This window comes from Garra rufa, chromosome 4, assembly GCF_049309525.1.
Source record: "Garra rufa chromosome 4, GarRuf1.0, whole genome shotgun sequence".
Classification (NCBI taxonomy): Eukaryota; Metazoa; Chordata; class Actinopteri; order Cypriniformes; family Cyprinidae; genus Garra; species Garra rufa.
Genome location: NC_133364.1, coordinates 25,212,791 through 25,231,754, shown reverse-complemented (window position 1 = coordinate 25,231,754; position 18,964 = coordinate 25,212,791). Strand labels below are relative to the sequence as shown.

Here is an 18,964-nt window from a genome sequence, read left to right as displayed (position 1 = left end):
CTACCAACAACAGATTAGCAGAGAAACTTGTTCGAAATGCAAACTTTTTTTCAGTTAGGTTGCACTAGTGGTGCTGAAATAGCGCTACTTGATTCAGCACCATGGACAGCACCCTTTAATTTTGTACAGTTGCAGCTCACATTGTGAATATGCTTAATTATTTAGGTTTATAAAACTGAAACCATGGCCAGCCACACAGACACCGAAATACACACTACTGCAAAAAACTAAACTGCTTTATTTTAGAGTGTGTACCCACAGGGAGATAGGCTCTCTCTTGACTGCCCCACACAACCTGAATTCTTTTATTGAATTAATCATTACACTTCTACCTTTTGCTCTTTTGATGTGAAAGCACATAATAGACATGTTCTTATGTATTTGTGGGATGTGTAGTAATCGTTGTGTTGAAAATACTATCACAGCGCAGCTGTAAGATATTGACATGTACATGTCTCAAATGCGTGTATTATAGTTCCATCTACTGAATATTCATACAACTCCGCAGTTTTGATGTATGTGAAAGAGGAGAAAAGTCACACCAGCCTGTCTGAATATTTCACTGTTTAATTAAATGTGATTTAACTGTCCATTTCTGAGACAGGGAGGGAGAGAGGGAGAGAGAACGCACAGCCCACTGGCTGACAGAGAGAGAAAGAGAGAGAAAAGACGCATCAGAGAGAGAGAGAAACAGGGATGAGGATGGAGGCAGAAATGAACAGAGCGAAGAGAGATTCACAACACTCTCGCGATTGATCAGGAAGCAGGTGCTGGACCTGCGTCCACATCAGACTGATGTTAGACGAGAAATGGATGTGCGGTAGGACTCAATGAGCTCCAGCGTCTGACCGAACGAACTTCTGATTCATGCGAATATAGTCTCGAGGTCATCGATCATCAGTTCTATTCGAAGCTTTACGCGTTTCGCGGGATCTTAACCAACATTTTCACCCTTTAACTCAGTCTGCCGGCTCATCCTCTGCAGTTTGAAGCTGCACCGCATGAACGGAGGCTGATCATGAATATGAAACACATCAGATCCGTCATATAATGGGAATCGAGGACGCGAGTATGAGGAACGGACGGGCTCTGACCGATCAGTGGGCCGACAGCGTGGTGGTCCGTCCCCGGACGACCGAGCAACACATCACGATAAATAAGAGACTTGTGCTGGGCTTCGCCATCTCCATCCTCACCCTCATTATCGTCACGGCCATCGCCATCACGCTCAGCGTCAGCTTCGAAAGATGCGCTGCGGAGAGCAGCGGGGCTCTAGCCGCGAACAGCTCCAGCAACAGTAAATGGAAACAGTCCCGGGACGGGAACATCAGTCACAGAGACTCGGAGGACGGCCAGCAGCCCTGGAGACATCTGCGCTTACCGGCCACTCTGCGCCCGCGCCACTACGACCTCCGACTGATCGTGTACATGGAGAACTTCACCTTCTCCGGCGAGGTGAACATTGAGTTCGAATGCGTCCACCCCACGAAGTTGATCGTGCTGCACACGGACCGGTTGGAGGTGGAGAAAGTACTGGTGTATTCGGACAGTAGGAAGGCGGGCGCAATGAGGATTCAGCGCCGCTTCCACTACCAGCCCAAGCAGGTGTATGTGATCGCGCTGCACAGAGAGATGAAGCCCCTCAGAACATACAAGATCAACATCACTTTTCACGCACACATTGAACACGAGCTCTTGGGCTTCTTCCGCAGCTCGTATGTGCTGAATGGAGAAAGAAGGTAAAAGCGCTTAAGTGTCCGAATCAAACTCTTTCATATGTTGGAGAATGAGAATAAGCACAAATTACACTTCAAGGATCACATTAAATTTCCATTCTTGAGAGATTCATGTGTCAGGAATATTACTGTAAGCAAATTATGTTGTGTTGATGCTGCCTGACATTGATATGTTGTTAGGCATCTACACCGACATGCCGTCATTTATTCTTCTAATTAGCATTTATGATGGTTTACATAAAATTCTTATCATTTCAGTAGTAATGTTTACTACTTCAAAACCACAATTAATAAATATGGGAACTTCTTAGATAAATAGAGACTATAGCAGTAGCAACCAATGCATTTCTGATGAAGGCCGTCTTTAATATATTGCCATTTTCACAATTGTATTGTCACAGTAACATGTGAAGTGCAGATATCAGAATGTCAGAAAGTGTCAGGTACAACACAGAGGTGATAAGTTTTGCAAACACAACTGCCAAGACTAAAAATGTTGCTGTTTCCAAATATTATTACAGCATGTGTTAAAATAAACAAGATGTAATCTCTGGCTCTTAGGTTAGGCAGTTCACCTGTAACTCCTAGTCTATCATTATTGTCTGCCTGTTATTTTAAGTTTTAGTCTCAGACAGTCACTGTTCCTCAGTGTTTAGGGAGGTCAGAGGTCTCACAGATCTGAATGAACGCTAGTCAAACCTCTGGGTATTGAAATTACAGCTGTGTCTAACGCGAGACTCAATGTTTCATTTGCTGTCAGACACCGAGACTCGCACGTGACCGTGGGAAGTTTTCATCACAGTGCTAAACATTCATAAATCCACAGAGAGTTTGATTTTCATCAAAGTAACCCTCTTACACAACATTATCTTAACTATTTATGCAGCTATTACCATAATGCATCAATATATAAAAAGTGAGATTAGATTAAAGTGTTTAGTTCAAATGTGACAATGTTTAAATTAATGTTTGATAACAGTCAGATCACCTAATATCATATTATTCAGCTCTTTAAGATGAGCCCTTGATTATCAAAACCTCATATCTAGTGTCTTACAGCCGTTTACAGTCTCATATTTATTGTGATTTCAGTCAGACAGCTCTGAAAATCTATTTCTTGTTTTCTGGCTTTTGACTCCTTGTCCTCTGAGGGAAAATGGCTCATGTTTGAATCTTTGCCCCAGGTTTTCCTGCATTTGAGACATGTTTAAACCTTGTTTTACCCTGAAGGGATCGCTTTCATGGACACACTTCATAAACCTTCTGTCCATCCTCTAGTTGTCTTTCTACCTTGGCAATAACTGCTGGACCTCTTCCTCCTTTCAGCTGTAAAACAGCATGTCAGGGGCCCAGTGTAACAATTCTTTATGAAACCCATTTTTGATTCAGCACAAAGTGAAGTGTTGACATTGTAAGATCCACTAAAGAGCACTTTTGAGATAAATTCAGCATGCTGATGTTCAGACGGCGTCCTGCAGCAGCTCAGAGCTCCACAGGCTGTGAAGATCATTGAGTTTAGTGTAATCAGCGCCTGCTGGCTGCTTGTATATTTGTGAACGCTGAACGGCGGGGATCTCCCTGGATTGAGAAAATATCCGTGTTTATGTAGGGCACATGAACCGTGTTGTTAGTTTACTTCAAACTGACATCCAATCGTCTGGTTTTGTTGGACATTGAACAGTTTTTCCTTCATCCTTCACACATTTTTAGGTACAGCCGTGTCACATTAGACGACAAACTCAAACACCTCCATGTATATCGCTGCAGGGATTTTCTCTGACGTCCTTGTAAAAAATCCTCCTGTGTGTCTGTCTGTTAGTCGTCTACATCTCAACTGTGATATTTAAATAGTGTTAAGATGTTTAAATGCTACTAGAATCTATAAATGGTGAAACGCAGAGGAGGTAAACAGAAGGGACATTATAGACTCATTATAGATTGTTACTGCATGAATGGCTGCTAATGAGAGTAAAAAGTTGTGACAGAAATGCAGGAGCAGAAAACCCTCCTCCTCCATCTGCTGGTCATGCTGTGGGTGGCCAAAGCCATTGTGATGTTTGAGTTGAGCTTTAATATCCATTAATGGAGCTTTCTAGAATGCAGCTCATGCTTTTCCTGCCTCTAACTTTAATAGAAAATCCCACAATGATATTCAGACTCTGATGTGGTAAATGTGTCTAAATGTAGATTATTAATGCTTCACTTAAAATTCACCAATCCAACTACTGTACATGTAAGATGAATTTGACAGCTTTTTATTATTTCCTTATCATCTAAATTAGTTCACGCTGTCAATTTGTTGACTTGTATTGTCACAGATGGGTTTAATGTTTACAGCTGTGACAGATGTATCATTATTTCTGTGTAGTAATTCTGGTATAATTTTGATATATTGTCATTTGAAATGATTTAGTTACTGTGGTTCAAAAAGCCGGACTGGTTTTGTCCATCTTCACACCTGGAAGCTCATTAGTGTGATAAAAATGCACAGCGATGAGTTCAGGGATGGCAGTCAGATCTAATTTGAATTCAGGAAAGTCATGTGACAACCAATTTAATGAAGTTCAGGTGAAATGACTGTTCACTGTAGACTCCTGGGCTACATAAATAGCATATATTGTTCCAGAGATTTCTTTCATCTTACCTCTTTCTCATGTTCTTATTCCTGGTGTTATTCTGCAGGTTTCTCGCAGTGACGCAGTTCTCACCGACTCACGCTAGAAAGGCCTTCCCGTGTTTCGATGAGCCCATCTATAAAGCCACATTCAGAGTGAGTCTGAAACACGAGAGCTCGTATCAGTCCCTGTCCAACATGCCAGTGGAAGCCTCAACGTCTGATGAGGACGGATGGGTGACCAACCATTTCTCCAGGACGCCCCGCATGTCCACGTACTACCTGGCCTGGGCTGTGTGCAACTTCACCTATAGAGAAGCAGTTACAGACAATGGAGTTGTGGTGAGTCCCCAAAACTCGTTAAAAACAGTAAACAGATTTTATTACTCAAGAACTTTTTTAAAACCCAGTGAGAAGTTATTCAAGGCACTGCAGATGCTTTTGTAGAAGGTATTCTGCTTGCAGGATTCCTCATTTGCCAAATTCTAAGGCAGCCTTTCATGTATGCTTCAGAGTGAAGACAATCCTAGAGTGCATTGCACAGAGTTCAGTAATAAATCAATCCAAAATGGCAAATAAACAGAGAGAAATCAATATGTACTGTTTAGGGTCAATAAGCAAAACATTACAAAATCTTACTGACGCCTAGTTTTTGGTAGCGTACGAGTAAATATATTTAATTAAACACTGAAAAGCATTGATATTACCCAATATTTGCACAAACTATTCTTTATATACTGTAGTTGAGCTTCCATCTTTTAGGATGCGCCCTTAGAAATCAAGTTTTGGAACAGAGCTTTTATCTGTTTATATGACGCTTACTGTAAGTTTATATTGTCAGTTTAATGGTTACAAAGTGGATATACTGTAAATGGAAAGGGCTGTCTCCACTAACCTTAGTCCAGTGTCTACAAAGTCATATAACTGCCTTTAAAAGGATAGTAGTCATGTCTGCAACTGGTGTCCACTTATGCTCATATCCAGAATTGTGTTTATGACATACAGTTGAGGTCAAATGTTCACGTACAGCTTGCAGAATCTGCAAAATGTTAAATATTTTACCAAAACAGGACGGATCATACAAAATGAATAAACCTGAATAAGATATTTCATATGAAAGATGTTTACATATAGTCCACAAGAGAAAATAATAATTGAATTTATAAAAATGACCTTGTTCAAAAGTTTACATACACTTGATTCTTCTTGTTACCTCAATGATCCACAGCTGTTTTTTCTTTAATTTTTTTTGTTTAGTGATAGTTGTTCATGAGTCCCTTGTTTGTCCTGAACAGTTAAACTGCCTTCTGTTCTTCAGAAAAAATCATTTTGTGTATTTAAACTCTTTCCAACAATGACTATATGATTTTGAGATCCATCTTTTTACACTGAGGACAACTGAGGGACTCATGTGCAACTATTACAGAAGGTTCAAATGCTCACTGATGCTCCAGAAAGAAAAAAAACTATGCATTAAGAGCCAGGGGTGTAAACTTTTGAACAGAATGAAGATGTGTACTTTTTTATTTTGCCTACATATCTTTTTTTTTTAAATTATTTATTTAGTACTGCCCTTCAGAAGCTACAAAACATATACTTACATGTTTTCCAGAAGACAAAATAAGTTAAATTTACCCTGATCTTCAAATTCAAAAAGTTTTCACCCCCGGCTCTTAATGCATTGTGTTTTCTTCGGAAGCATCAGTAAGCTATATGTAAATATAAGCTGTATAGTGGGACTATATTTCACATGAGACTTCTTATACAGCTTATTCAGGTCAGTACGAAATAAAAAATAACATGCATTTTGTAAGATACCTCTTATTTTGCTAAAATAATTAACATTTTGCAGATTCTGCAAGGTGTATATAAACTTTTGACCTCAACTGTATACAGTATGTCATTTATGAAAATGTTTTATGTGACATACAGCCATTAAGATAAGGTCCGCTGTATCATTTTCATCACATGCACTTAAATGTTTTTTTTTTTTGGCACTGAATCCTCACAGTCAAAGTGGCATCATCTGTCTGCCAACAGAGAGACACGGTTTATGCACTGTGTTACTGATATCACGTTCAGTCAAAGCCCCGTTGTCATATTAGACACTTCCTGACAGCTTCCTCAGTGGTTCCTGCTGTGTGCCCTTGGCCGGCCTCCTCCTCATATTAGTGTAATTAATCTGATCTCCTTCAGCATGACCGCGCTCTCCTTTATATCACTGCTGACTGTAGTGTGTGCTTCTATCTGGGGCACTTATACCCACACTGCGCCTTGTAGCGGTTAGCCGCGCGCTAGCATCCCCCATCAATCACATTAAAGCGGCGGGGCAGCCCCCTCGCACCATTCATCATAAAGATTTGGCTGTGCGAGAGGAAAGATCGTGGGAGAGGAACGTTGGAGAGGAGAGTGGAGTTATTACTCTGGGTTTATGGGGAAACACTGATCTACCACACACACGCATTTGGAAAATCATGTCAGACCCTGAAGCAGTTGGTTGGGCATTATGTAATATATTTATTAAGGCTAACAAACTTATCTGCATGTTTACAGGAGAAATGATGCCTAAGATAGAATCTGAACTACAGTAGAACTGCTGTTGTGCTCCTTGTTATGCTCATTTATTTGATGAAAAGTATAGTAACAACAGTAATATCAATGTAAAAAAAAAATTCTTTTCATATCATTAGGATATTAAGTAAAGATCATGTTCCATTAAGATATTTAGTAAATTTTCTTCCATAAATATATCAAAACTACATTTTTGATTAATAATATGCATGGCTAAGAACTTCATTTGGACAACTTTAAAGGCGATTTTCTCAAAATATTGTTTTTTTTTTGCCCCCTCAGATTCCTGATTTTCCAATAGTTTTATCTCTGCCAAATATTGTCCTATTTCAGATGATGTATAAATCCCAATTTACAAAAATGGACCCTTATGACTGATTTTGTGGTCCGGGGTCACATATGGTGATTTGCTGATAACTTATTATGTTAAACCCATTATTTCTCACAGAAACAAGCGGGCCTATCAACACTCAACAGACTTTTCTGACCAGATATCCTTTTACACGGCTGTCTTTAGATCTGTTAAAGTGCTAAAATAAGAGCAAGAGGTTATTTAATTTATTAAATTAATTCAAATACCATTCATAACACTGTAGCAGCCATTATTAAATCTTATGGTTTTACCATCAGTTGTTTTTATTTGTCTTATCATTAAAACGACAAATGTTCTTGTAATATCTATCAAAATTCAACACCACTATACTAAAATTGCTCATTACATATTCATGAAATTACTCAGCCTGAGCAAAAAGCATGTTCAGTGCATTTAATAGACAAAATCATGGTTTTAGCTGTGGAATACAAATGCCTTGAAACGTCTATGTAGGTTTTACAATTGAAATACCCTTTATATCAGCATTGTGATCCAGGTTAGTTAAGCTGGTTTGGTTCTGGTCAAGCTGTTAAACATGTCTAACACAAGCTGGTGACTAGCTAGATATTTTAACAAGAAGAAATGAATTGTAAAGGTTTCTCTGGCATGCAGATATACAGTGGTGTGAAAAAGTGTTGGCCCCTTGCTGATTTTTTATTTTTTTGCATGTTTGTCACACTTTAATGATTCAGATAATCAGAAATAACACAAGTAATCACAACGTGCAGTTTTTGAATGAAGTGTTTTATTATGAAGGGAAAACAAAATCCAAACCCACATGGCTCTGTGTGAAAAAGTGTTTGCCCCCTAAACTTAATAACTGGTTGGGCCACCCTTAGCAGCAACAACTGCAATCACGTGTTTGCGATAACTTGCAATGAGTCTGTTACAACGCTGTACAGGAATTTTGGCCCACTCATCTTGGCAGAATTGTTGTAATTCATCCACATTGGAGGGTTTTCAAGCATGAACCGCCTATTTAAGGTCATGCCACAGCATCTCAATAGGATTCAGGTCAGGACTTTGACTAGGCCACTCCAAAGCCTTCGTTTTGTTTTTCTTCAGCCATTCAGAGGTGGATTTGCTGGTGTGTTTTGGATCATTGTTCTGCTGCAGAACCCAAGTTCGCTTCAGCTTGAGGTCGCAAACAGATGGCCGGACATTGTCCTTTAGGATTTTTTGGTAGACAGCAGAATTCATGGTTCCAATTATCACAGCACGTCTTCCAGGTCCAGAAACAGCAAAACATCCCCAGACCATCACACTACCACCACCATATTTTACTGTTGGTATGATGTTCTTTTTCTGAAATGCTGTGTTACTTTTACGCCAGATGTAATGGGACACACACTTTCTAAAAAGTTTAACTTTTGTCTCATCAGTCCACAGAGTATTTTCCCAAAAGTCTTGGGGATCATCAAGATGTTTTCTGGCAAAACTGAGACGAGCCTTTATGTTCTTTTTGCTCAGCAGCGGTTTCAGTCTTAGAACTCTGCCATGCAGGCCATTTTTGCCCAGTCTCTTTCTTATGGTGGAGTCATGAACACTGACCTTAACTGAGGCAAGAGGGGCCTGCAGTTCTTAAGATGTTGTTGTGGGGTATTTTGTGACCTCTTGGATGAGTCGTCGCTGCACTCTTGGGATAATTTTGGTCGGCCGGCCACTCCTGGGAAGGTTCACCACTATTCCATGTATATATGATATATGATGATAATGGCTCTCACTGTGGTTCGCTGGAGTCCCAAAGCTTTAGAAATGGCTTTATAACCTTTTCCAGACTGATAGATCTCAGTTACTTTCTTTCTCATTTGTTCCTGAATTTCTTTGGATCTCAACATGATGTGTAGCTTTTGAGGATATTTTGGTCTACTTCACTTTGTCAGGCAGGTCCTATTTAAGTGATTTTTTTGATTGCGAACAGGTGTGGCAGTAATCAGGCCTGGGTGTGGCAAACATGCAAAAAAACTGCACTTTTTCCTCACCACTGTACGTATATAGAATAATAACTCAACAGGTTGTTAATATCAGGTCAAGTGCTGAGCGTGTTGACTAAACATTCATCTTTTCATCAGAAAGAGCTTGTTAGTGGATCAATGTTGAGCAGCTGCTCATGGAGAGTCTCTATTAAAATTCAATTAACCCCATTTACATCTCTGTCAAGCTGCCTTCAACAAAACCAAACAAACAAACAAATAAAGCAGTCAGACTGAACAATCTCCGCACCGGCTGATTAATGAAGCGTCTCTTGATTGTCAACTTGAGTGCTTTGTCTAATTACAGGTTGTTTTAAAATCACATTGATTTGATTGAGTTTTGAGTCATTTCCGCAGCCCTAAGTGCCGCCCATTTATCTTTATATCAGACATAGAGCTGATCGATACACCAGCAACATGTGAGGTAAACAACACATAATTCAATGTGCATTGCTGCCAGGCTCTGAAACAAAGCCTTTCCTTCTGCTTGTTTTGCACTGTAACTCTGTTAGTGTAGGAGGACATTCATTCTGACTAGATGGATGCCCGTTCAGAAAGCCGTGCCGTGCATCAGCCTTCGGCTAAAAGAGTCCAAGATCATTTTTACTGTGGGAATACATTTCCCACAGAGTCACACCTCAAACACTTTCTCTTTCACACTTGCTCTCCCCTCTCTCCCTTTCTTTCTCTCTCTCACACGCTTATAATAGTTCAGAATAATGCAAATTCTTTGTCTTTTCATGGAAATCTAATTTGTTTCCAAAGACAGATGTCTAAAATGCTGTTTTATTAAACAGCTGGCTTAAAATTGATGGAAATAATTACATTTTAAACATAAATATATGGAGGAGGTTTTCAGCAGCTCCAGTTCAATAACATTATGGTTTATGAAAGTGCAGTCAGTTCATGTAAAGGCACCATAACTCCAGTAGAACAGGCTGCATACTTTTTCAGTGGCCTTGGCTTTAGAAGTATTTTTTTTTCCAAGTCGATGAGGATTTGAAATGAGTTGTTCAATAAAAGATGAAGCCATGTATCAAACCAACCAGCTCTGAGGTGAATCAAAAAATGACAACCTTTGATTTGATTTTGAGTATATGAAAACTGGAAGGAACAAGTCTACATCTTTTATGAGTGAATGAGATATGAATCCCATGAAGTGTTGCAAATGATTCAAAAAAATTCTAAATATTAAACAATATTTTTAAGTTTCACTAGTTTTGTGAATGCATTTTCAATGCTTTAAGAAAGTGGACCATCTCTACTAAACTGATTTCCATATTCTATGCAAAAGCAAAGTCTCTGATTGTTGGATCTCTCTCTTTCAGGATTTTTTGGTAGTGTAGTTTTTAACTGAAAATTCTGTAACTAAAAACAAAGAATACTGAAGCTCATCTTCTTATAGTCTGTGAAAAAAAATGAAAGGATTTTTACTCGTTGAGTAGGTGACAGTAATACGTTTCAATGCCTCGCTCAGTGGATGAGAGGTGGAGAAAAGTACACTTGAAAGACAAATGCAAAATTCACAAGCCAGATGAAGGCATTTGGCAGATATGTTCACCATGGATTACTTAATCTTTCAAGTCCACAACCGTTATCCTTGAGGGAAAAAAAAAAAAAAAACAAAGTCGTACAAGAGTTCATTCAGCACCTGACACAGTTTGACTTTTGTTCTCTCTCTCTGTTCTCATGTTTTGCGTTGTTGTAGATTCGGCTGTACGCCAGACCTGATGCCATCCAGAGCGGATCGGGGGACTACGCTTTACACATCACCAAGAGACTCTTGCAGTTTTACCAGGATTACTTCAAAGTCAAATATTCCCTCCCTAAATTAGGTAAGACATGCAGTGAAATGTCTTTCGGCTTTTTCTGGCTTATGAAAGGGCAATAAATGTTCTACTCATGGGAAACCATGCAGCTGATTTTTCATTGTTCCGCTTGTAGTGCCGGTCGGTTCTGTGTGACTTCCTGTTTTGTTCTTGTGTAAAGAAGTAAAGGAGTGTCAGTAGCAACTCAGTTCTTGCGTTTATTGATCCTTAAAGCATTTTAAGCCTTTGGTGGTTGTGTTTTGTCTAGGGAATTAGAGCACACGTCACGCGTGTGGTGTTAAAGTGTGCGTTAGTCGCTGTATTGACGTGTGTGCTACTGTATGCAGTTTTAAGTGTGAGTGTGCTTGTGCCGGACTGGCTCACACCAGACTCTCTCTGTGCCAGTGTTTCGCTCCATTGGGTTCCTGTCAGTTCTATGTATTCATTTGAATATAGTCATCAATCTCTCTGGGCTTCTGTCTGTCTGTCACTCTCCTCCCCTGCCTGCTCACTTCCTCTATGAATGCGTGTGTTTGTGCGTTTGCACGCAAGTGTGTATTTGAGTGTAATAATAATCATGTTTCCTTATTCTCTTAAATACTCTCTGGGAAGCATTTGCTCTGTTTGCTAATCGGGTTAAGACCCTCTCAATATTCAAAGTGCATTTCAGTGATTCTCTTTTTGAATTTCTTTCATTCTCATTTTCACCTCCAAGTAAATCCAGCTTAAGCCATTAGCTGTGTTGTGGAACATGACAGTCGGCCTGCTAGTTTGCAGCAGCTAGCATGCTTCAAAACACAGAAGCCAGCTCAACCATGGTTTCCTAGTACTTTAAATCTATACACCTATAAATATAAAGCTATAAACTAAATCTGTAATTAAATCTCAATGGTAATGAGGAAAATGCTTGTCAGTACATTCAGAAGTAAACTTTAACCATATTTCAAAGACAGTAGAAGGCATTATGAAATTGTGTAAATGTACTTTAATCCTACTTATGTGGGTCAAAAAGCTAATTAGCTAACTGCATTTAATATAAATGTATACTATATTTTCACTAAGTTGTAAGTACATTGTAATTATGTGTATGAAAGCACTTAAGTGTATGAAAACACATGTTTTGTTTTAGCTATATTGAAAAGGCACCACCATCTTTCGTGTGGTGTTATGGAGTTTGTTTGCTTTGTTAATGCTCCGTTTGCTGACCTGAATAAGATATTTCACATGAAAGACGTTTATATATATAGTCAACCAATAAAAATAATAGTTAAATTAACAAAAAAAAAAATACCCCGTTCAAAAGTTTACATATGCTTTATTCTTAATAGTGTGTTGATACCTGAATGATCCACAATGGTGTTTTTTTTATTTTGTGATAGTTGTTCATGTTCTAAACAGTTAAACTGCCCGCTGTTCTTCAGAAAAATCCTTATACAATAATAGGTTATACAATATTTTAGTTTTTTCAGTTTTTCTTTCCAACAATGATTGTATGATTTTGATATCCATCTTTTCACATTTTGATATCCATCTTTTGGCACTTCGCGCTATAGTAGATTCGGTTTTTATGAATGGAGTGCGCAATCCCGTCTGTGTTTTGGCGGAGGAGACGTAAACGCGCGACCATGTGTGGGTATTCTATAGTCTTTGGTATACATCCGCGTTAAACTCTCAAGGTGAAAGTCATCATAGTTTGCGTAGTATAGACCCAGCTCCCAACCCAACTTTGACAATATATTAATGGCGATATTTTTTTTATCGCCCGATAAGAGTCTCACGTTAACGCAGCACGTTAACACCGATAACGGCCCACCAGTAGTGTAAACTTTTGACCTCAACTGTATCTGAACAATCAGGCTTGTGTTGCTTCCTCAAGAAAGTTTATCATTCTCGTGTGTTTTAAAGTTAAAGTGTTTAAGGCACTCAAGCACAAGAATTTTCACGGTGCTCGCGCTATGATAGACGGTTTCTCAGACAATACGCGAGTGCCAAATTAAGTTCTCTTTCTTGTCTTCTTGGGCAAATGCACACAAAATTATGTCAGAATGGCTGTTTAGACAAGTACCCATGTAAACGTGTATTGTTTCCAACCTGAAATTCACCCTAAACCAGCGGGTTCACAACTTTGCATAAGCATTTCTATTTATTATAGGCTCAACAGTCCTTTCAAGTTTGTCTTACTCCATTTCAAAACAAGTGTGCGTTCAAAAAGTAAAGAAATGCTTATATTACTACACTGGCCAACAAAGAAAACCAACGCTATGACGTCACACGGCGTGTGGTATTGCAAGATGACAGCACCCTTGCTCCAAAAGCTTTAACAAAGCATCTTTAAAATGGTTACATTAATCTTGTTTGTTGAGTTTACTAAATAATGTAAACTTGACCGACTGCTTCACTTTCACTATAAAAGTATGCGAAAGTGTAGGGTTATTGTTCATTTTATGAATAGGAAATTTTATGCAATTTTAGAAAAAAAGTAAGCATAAAGGTCATAAACATAAGGCATTGAGACAAAATTGAGTGTACAAATTTATACAAATTCCAATTTGCCAAAATATAAAATAGTTACGAATTGTCATGAGCTTGTGTTAACAATACTGGCTCAATAGTTTCTGCCCTTATGCTTCATACAGCTGGAAATTCTTTTCAGGATACATGATGATCAATAACTTGTTTACAGACTGTTTTATATCATGTGACCTACAGTATCAGAACAGGAACAGCATCTTTTTTAACCTTTCAACATCTCCTCAAACCGCTAATGAGTCTTTTTCATTACTGCTGCTCTATTGATTGCCATCCTGTATCATTTCGCTGAATCTTTTCAAACACGCCGAACCCTTTAATGAGGCTGGAGATTTTCACAACCTTCATTTTGTCACCTGCTAAAAAGTCACACCTGGCTGTTAAAATGTCACGTCAAGGATGCTGCTTGTGCAAAGAAACTGGGCCTTCAAACCGAGTCGATGACCTTAAGGATGTTGCATGTCACTGCTAAACAGAGGGTTGAGATGATTTCAGCATGAAGTGCAGCTTCATATGAGAAATGATGTGGATGTAATGAATGTGTCCGTTACGTAAAGGCACCATCTGTGTGTTGAGTGTTGGAGCAGTTGCAGCCCCTCTGGTCTCGAAACAGGGACATTCTGTCATTCTGCTCATGCAAAAGACGAAAATACATAGAAGTGAAATCAGAGCGTAGAGATTAAGGACAGAAAAGTCCTTGAAATGCCTCACACAGAAGTGTTTTAAAAGCTTGTTACAGTAGTTGAAAGCATTTCCTCACACTCTGTTTCTTAAGGTTTACTCGACCTGAGAGATTTTAAGTCATTTGCTTTGTTGCTTCTTTGACTTAAAGACTCAGTTTTTGCATCTGTGGCTCTTGGCATGTGATCCGTCGCTAATGGCATAACGATTTCTCTCAGATTGAGAAACGACGGCCCAAACTGCAACACGGCTCATTCATCAAAGCGACCCATTGTTCACCCGTCGAATCTGAAGCAGAGTCCAATTAGAGCAACTTAATCAGAGCCGCCATCTACTGTGACTGGCAAATGAGAGACAAAGAGCCACCAAACACTTTCTCTCTCTCTCTCTCTCTGTTCCTCTCTTTCATTCACACACTCACTCACTCACTCTCTCAAAAAGGGGATGACAGAAAAGAGATTCAAGGAATGATGTAAACCAGTGGAGAAAATTGACTTTGTTGTCTGGTAGAAGTTAATACCGTCGTATGATGATCAGTAATCCGTTTCATGCCTTTGACGCAAAAGCCTCCAGAAGAGTCACATGCAGAATGATAATAAGATGAATAAAAGTCCATGAAGAATCAGAGTGGAGTGTGTTTGCATCCACAACACCCTTCATCCATTTAGCTTTCATTACATCAACAAGTATCCTCAGCTGCAAGAATCAAACCGTCTGATGCTTTTGGGAGTTGCTGTGAGGATGCTCTTTAGCTCCCGCTGAATGGATAAATAAATACATCAGCCATCAGTGAGTGTTTGCAGCCGCTTTCTTTTAGACATTTCACCCCCACAAATCTGTGTGCCACAAAACACACTTGACGGCTAATTCTCAGACTAAGCCGAATTCTACAGAAAACAAGAGCCTTTGGAGTCCATCTGGAGACAATTTGTATATCAAATGAGATGCTGCTCAGAGCAAGATGATAAAATGGACTCTTCAGATGGTAGTTGAAAATAATGCTGTTTGAGTGAGCAATCAGGTATAGGGAACTGAAGAAATACATAGAAAATACTAAGCTATATTGATTGTTGGATACTTAGAACTTATATTTTTAACATATGTGCAATGATGAATACTGTAAATGGTAGCATGCTTCAAAAGTGGCATCAAGTTATAGAAAAATGGAGTATAATATTAAATATTATTTGTATTTCTGGTGTTAAATATCACTTACTGAATAAAAACATGCTTCAATGTCACATTTATTTGTTCTTATTTAAATTTTGACTTGACAGCTGGTTGTTTTGCATCTGCTGTCAATGTAATCTGCTTCTGTGAAGACGGTAATAGAGCACATCATCTGTTTGTCAAGAGAAAGAGACTGTGAGTGTTTGAAGTAGCATTTAGCACGTCCTTTGAGAGGGACGTGATCTTCCTTAGATATTGATCTACAGTAAGTGCTTCTCAGCGAGAAATCAGTGATCTATCAAAAAGAGGCCGAGTCGCTCTGGACTTTTCTAAGTCTGGACAGCAGCATGTGAGTGACAGATACGGACAAAAGTGAAAGGAAATCGAACATGTGACAAATCTAGATAAGTTAATCTGACTTTGCTGTTAAAATGCAAAAAGGATCAGCAGCATGTTTGGTGTGAGACGGACATTGGGAAGAGATCCAGCTAATCGCCAACTAATCAGACCAATCAAATCCCAATGGCATTCATTGCTCCTCTGGCTGTTTTTCCTGTTGAACTTTCTGCATGTTCATCCAAGAACAAGTTCCTCTTGTCTTGGCTGAATCATGTAATCACGCATGTACCTAGAGATCAGATCACACACATGTGACCTTCAGATTTATTTGAACCTACTGCATGATGGAAATGATGGCATTTTTCACAATCACCTTTGGGGTACTCCTACTTTATGAGATTAGAGTGAGAACAGAGCATTCTGGGTAATTTCCTCAGTCTTGGGAGATCAGTAACACAGCGCCAAAGCTGGAGATCAAGCTTTGAGTATTAATCTGAGAGATTGAGATATTAAAGACTGACAGCAGGATGTCTGAGGACATCTGATGCTCACCTAGCAGACACACTTTTAGACGCCGCATATACAATATTTTTGAGTTGAGTGATTGGTTTTGAGGTGGATGGGACAGTTTTTCTATTTTCCTGTTTTGGATGAGTCCATTTCTTCACTCATTTTTGCAGTTCATGTCCTTTGCAAGGTCACTTTTCACTGCGCAGTTCCGGCTCTATTCTACACGTCATTATTATTTATCATCAATACAACTTTAAATCTGTCTCATCCTCATTCAGTTTCCACCATCTTGCTCTCTTTATTTCTTCCTCTTTTGTCCCTCAACCCATCACACAAAAATGACTCATCGTCCCTTACTATTTTTATTTTTTTTTTATTATTTTTTTTTTAACTAAAGCATAAGCTGCACGTAAAAGACCTAATTTTTGTGTCTGGATCACTATCTCTGCCCGTCTCTCTGTGTGAGTGTTGTGGGTCGGGCCCTTAATACAAAAAATCCCAAGGATAATGGTAATCTCTTCTAGAATTCATTAAAGCTAATCATCAAGGTCGGACGAGGGGCGTTTAGAAAAGGACTCACCATCAGTGTGAAAGTGACGGTCGTAAAACTGAAGGGTATTTCACTAGAGATGAAAAATGAGGCACATTATAAAAGAATCACAAAGCTGATGTATGTCTAATGAATGTTAACAGAGTGACGCTCTCCATCTCTCTTCTTTTACTGAGGATTGACCGACAGAGTGTTTGAGAAGTGCTTCTCAAACCTGACCTTTGACATTTAAAGTTTTTATAAGGGTGGCTATGTTTAAAAATGAATCATAGCATACTGCTTACTAAATACTGTGCAGTATAGACTGAACACTGCATGTGAGGCAGTAAACATTAAGCGTCAATAAACGTTTGGTCACCCAAATATCCCACAGATACAGAAATCGGTGCACAATATATGTATTATGAGTAGTATGAGTAGTATGCTGTTCTGAACATAGTCTAAATCGATTTTTCAAAAGAAGGAGGATCAGATTCATTAATTCCAACAGCATTCGTTATTGTAAAATGTGCCAGAATGATTGATGTGTTCATTTTGGTTATAGATTGCTCTTTATTAGAGCACAAACCTAAAATCCTCATCACAAGCATCAAAAATCTAAATTTCTCCATTCGTCTGGTATAAAAGGAAAAATCCAACCATTATTAACTTCCTTTTCCTTACATTTTAATGAATAACTTCCCAGCGCTGACTGAGACCTTTATATTGCTTTCCATTACCAGAGAGCTCATTCACAATGAATTAATATAAATGCGTGTGTGCTCGCTTTATGTTGCTGTTTATTATAGAAAGCTATTAGATCACACAAGGTCACATGATCAAAGCAGACGCTTGACACCGCTGCTACTCAGGTGTCATGAATCACATGAGCTGTCACATTCATTTTTGGAAGATGCTAATAAACATACAGGTGTCTGCAGCTCCTCTATTAATATTACATGAGGTTCGCTTTGCATTTCAATACAAGTTAGAAGCCTTCATTATTTAGAAAAGCGAGAGCAGTTGTTATTGGGAAACACAAGTGTGACTGTGTCATTAAATCTGTTTCTGAGTCTGATGAGGACGTCTGCTTACATTTTAAGTCATAATAGACTTATTCCTCAAGCTTGAGGAATGGGTAGAAGTTATTTTATGATTTATTAATTAATAATAATAGTAATACACTTATTTGAAGGTATTTGTGTTATGCCATTTTATTTTTTTGTATTTTATAATATATTATATAATATTATTTTTTATATTTTTTGACAGAATTGGATGTATCCTTCACAAAAAAAAAAAACAATGTTGCAGTATGTTTTCATTTTTCATTTCTTGCGCTCTTGCGTTGAGTTCTTCAGTCTTTATTTTCTGCTTTCAGTGTTCTGGCACCAGCGGTGTGGCTGTATTCAAGGAAACGCAATGACCTTTACTGTGTTTAATCACAGCTGTGTGTGTGTTTTCGGCCCGCTTGAGGAATGATGAAAGCTAGAGCCGTGTTTCACTCTTTCTGCTGAGTTGAGGTCTTGCTTTGTTTGGAGGCCGAAGGCTATGTCACAGACCTTGTGTCTCTTCATCTATCAGCCTCTTTCTGAAATCTACAGCCCTCTGGTCTCTATCGATTCTGCCTATCATTTCTGTTCGCTTCCTGCTGAGACTCAAACCTGAAGCTGAAGCTGAAGCAGAGTTGGAGATTCAGAACAGCAAGGAGGAACTCCTTGGAGCTGTTTCCTTTAAAAAGATTAAAAAAGGAAGTTTGCTGATGGTTGAGGGATCCAGACATCAGATTATACTGAAAAATAAAATACAGCATGGGGAACACGGCTGTGATGTTTCTGGCAGCTTGTGATGTCAGTTGAGTTTGGTGTCCCATGTAATCTTTTCCCCAGTGTGAACATCTTTTTTTCCCATAATCCAGAGCTACAACTAGGACTGATATATTCTGTACTGCAGGTGTTATAAAGATGCTAATCAGTTGCTGACTCATCTGTATCTGTATCACCTTCAAGGTGAGATCAAGATCACGTTTTTACCCTTCTCAACAGGCCATAGACCAGCATGAGTTTATTCTGTTTATTATTTAACATATCCAAAATATATCCCAAGTTTATAAAACCCTGGTACAATATAT

The 18,964-nt window shown here is 38.8% G+C and overlaps 1 protein-coding gene across 1 annotated transcript; it reads left to right on the top strand.

The window, feature by feature from the left end:
* The first annotated feature begins 683 nt into the window (after positions 1 to 683).
* On the top strand, positions 684 to 18,682 carry LOC141332845 (thyrotropin-releasing hormone-degrading ectoenzyme-like). The gene is made up of 4 exons (XM_073837803.1): positions 684 to 1,739; positions 4,419 to 4,692; positions 10,976 to 11,102; positions 18,438 to 18,682. The coding sequence occupies exons 1-4, from the start codon at positions 1,051 to 1,053 to the stop codon at positions 18,680 to 18,682; spliced, it is 1,335 nt and encodes a 444-aa protein (XP_073693904.1). The 5' UTR covers positions 684 to 1,050.
* Positions 18,683 to 18,964: the final 282 nt, after the last annotated feature.

Excerpts from the sequence above, each read along its gene's own strand:
- LOC141332845 (XM_073837803.1), top strand. The coding sequence starts at position 1,051 with ATGGGAATCGAGGACGCGAGTATGAGGAACGGACGGGCTCTGACCGAT. Across the intron at positions 1,740-4,418 it reads GTGCTGAATGGAGAAAGAAG|GTTTCTCGCAGTGACGCAGT; the intron begins GTAAAAGCGCTT and ends GTTATTCTGCAG. Across the intron at positions 4,693-10,975 it reads TTACAGACAATGGAGTTGTG|ATTCGGCTGTACGCCAGACC; the intron begins GTGAGTCCCCAA and ends GCGTTGTTGTAG.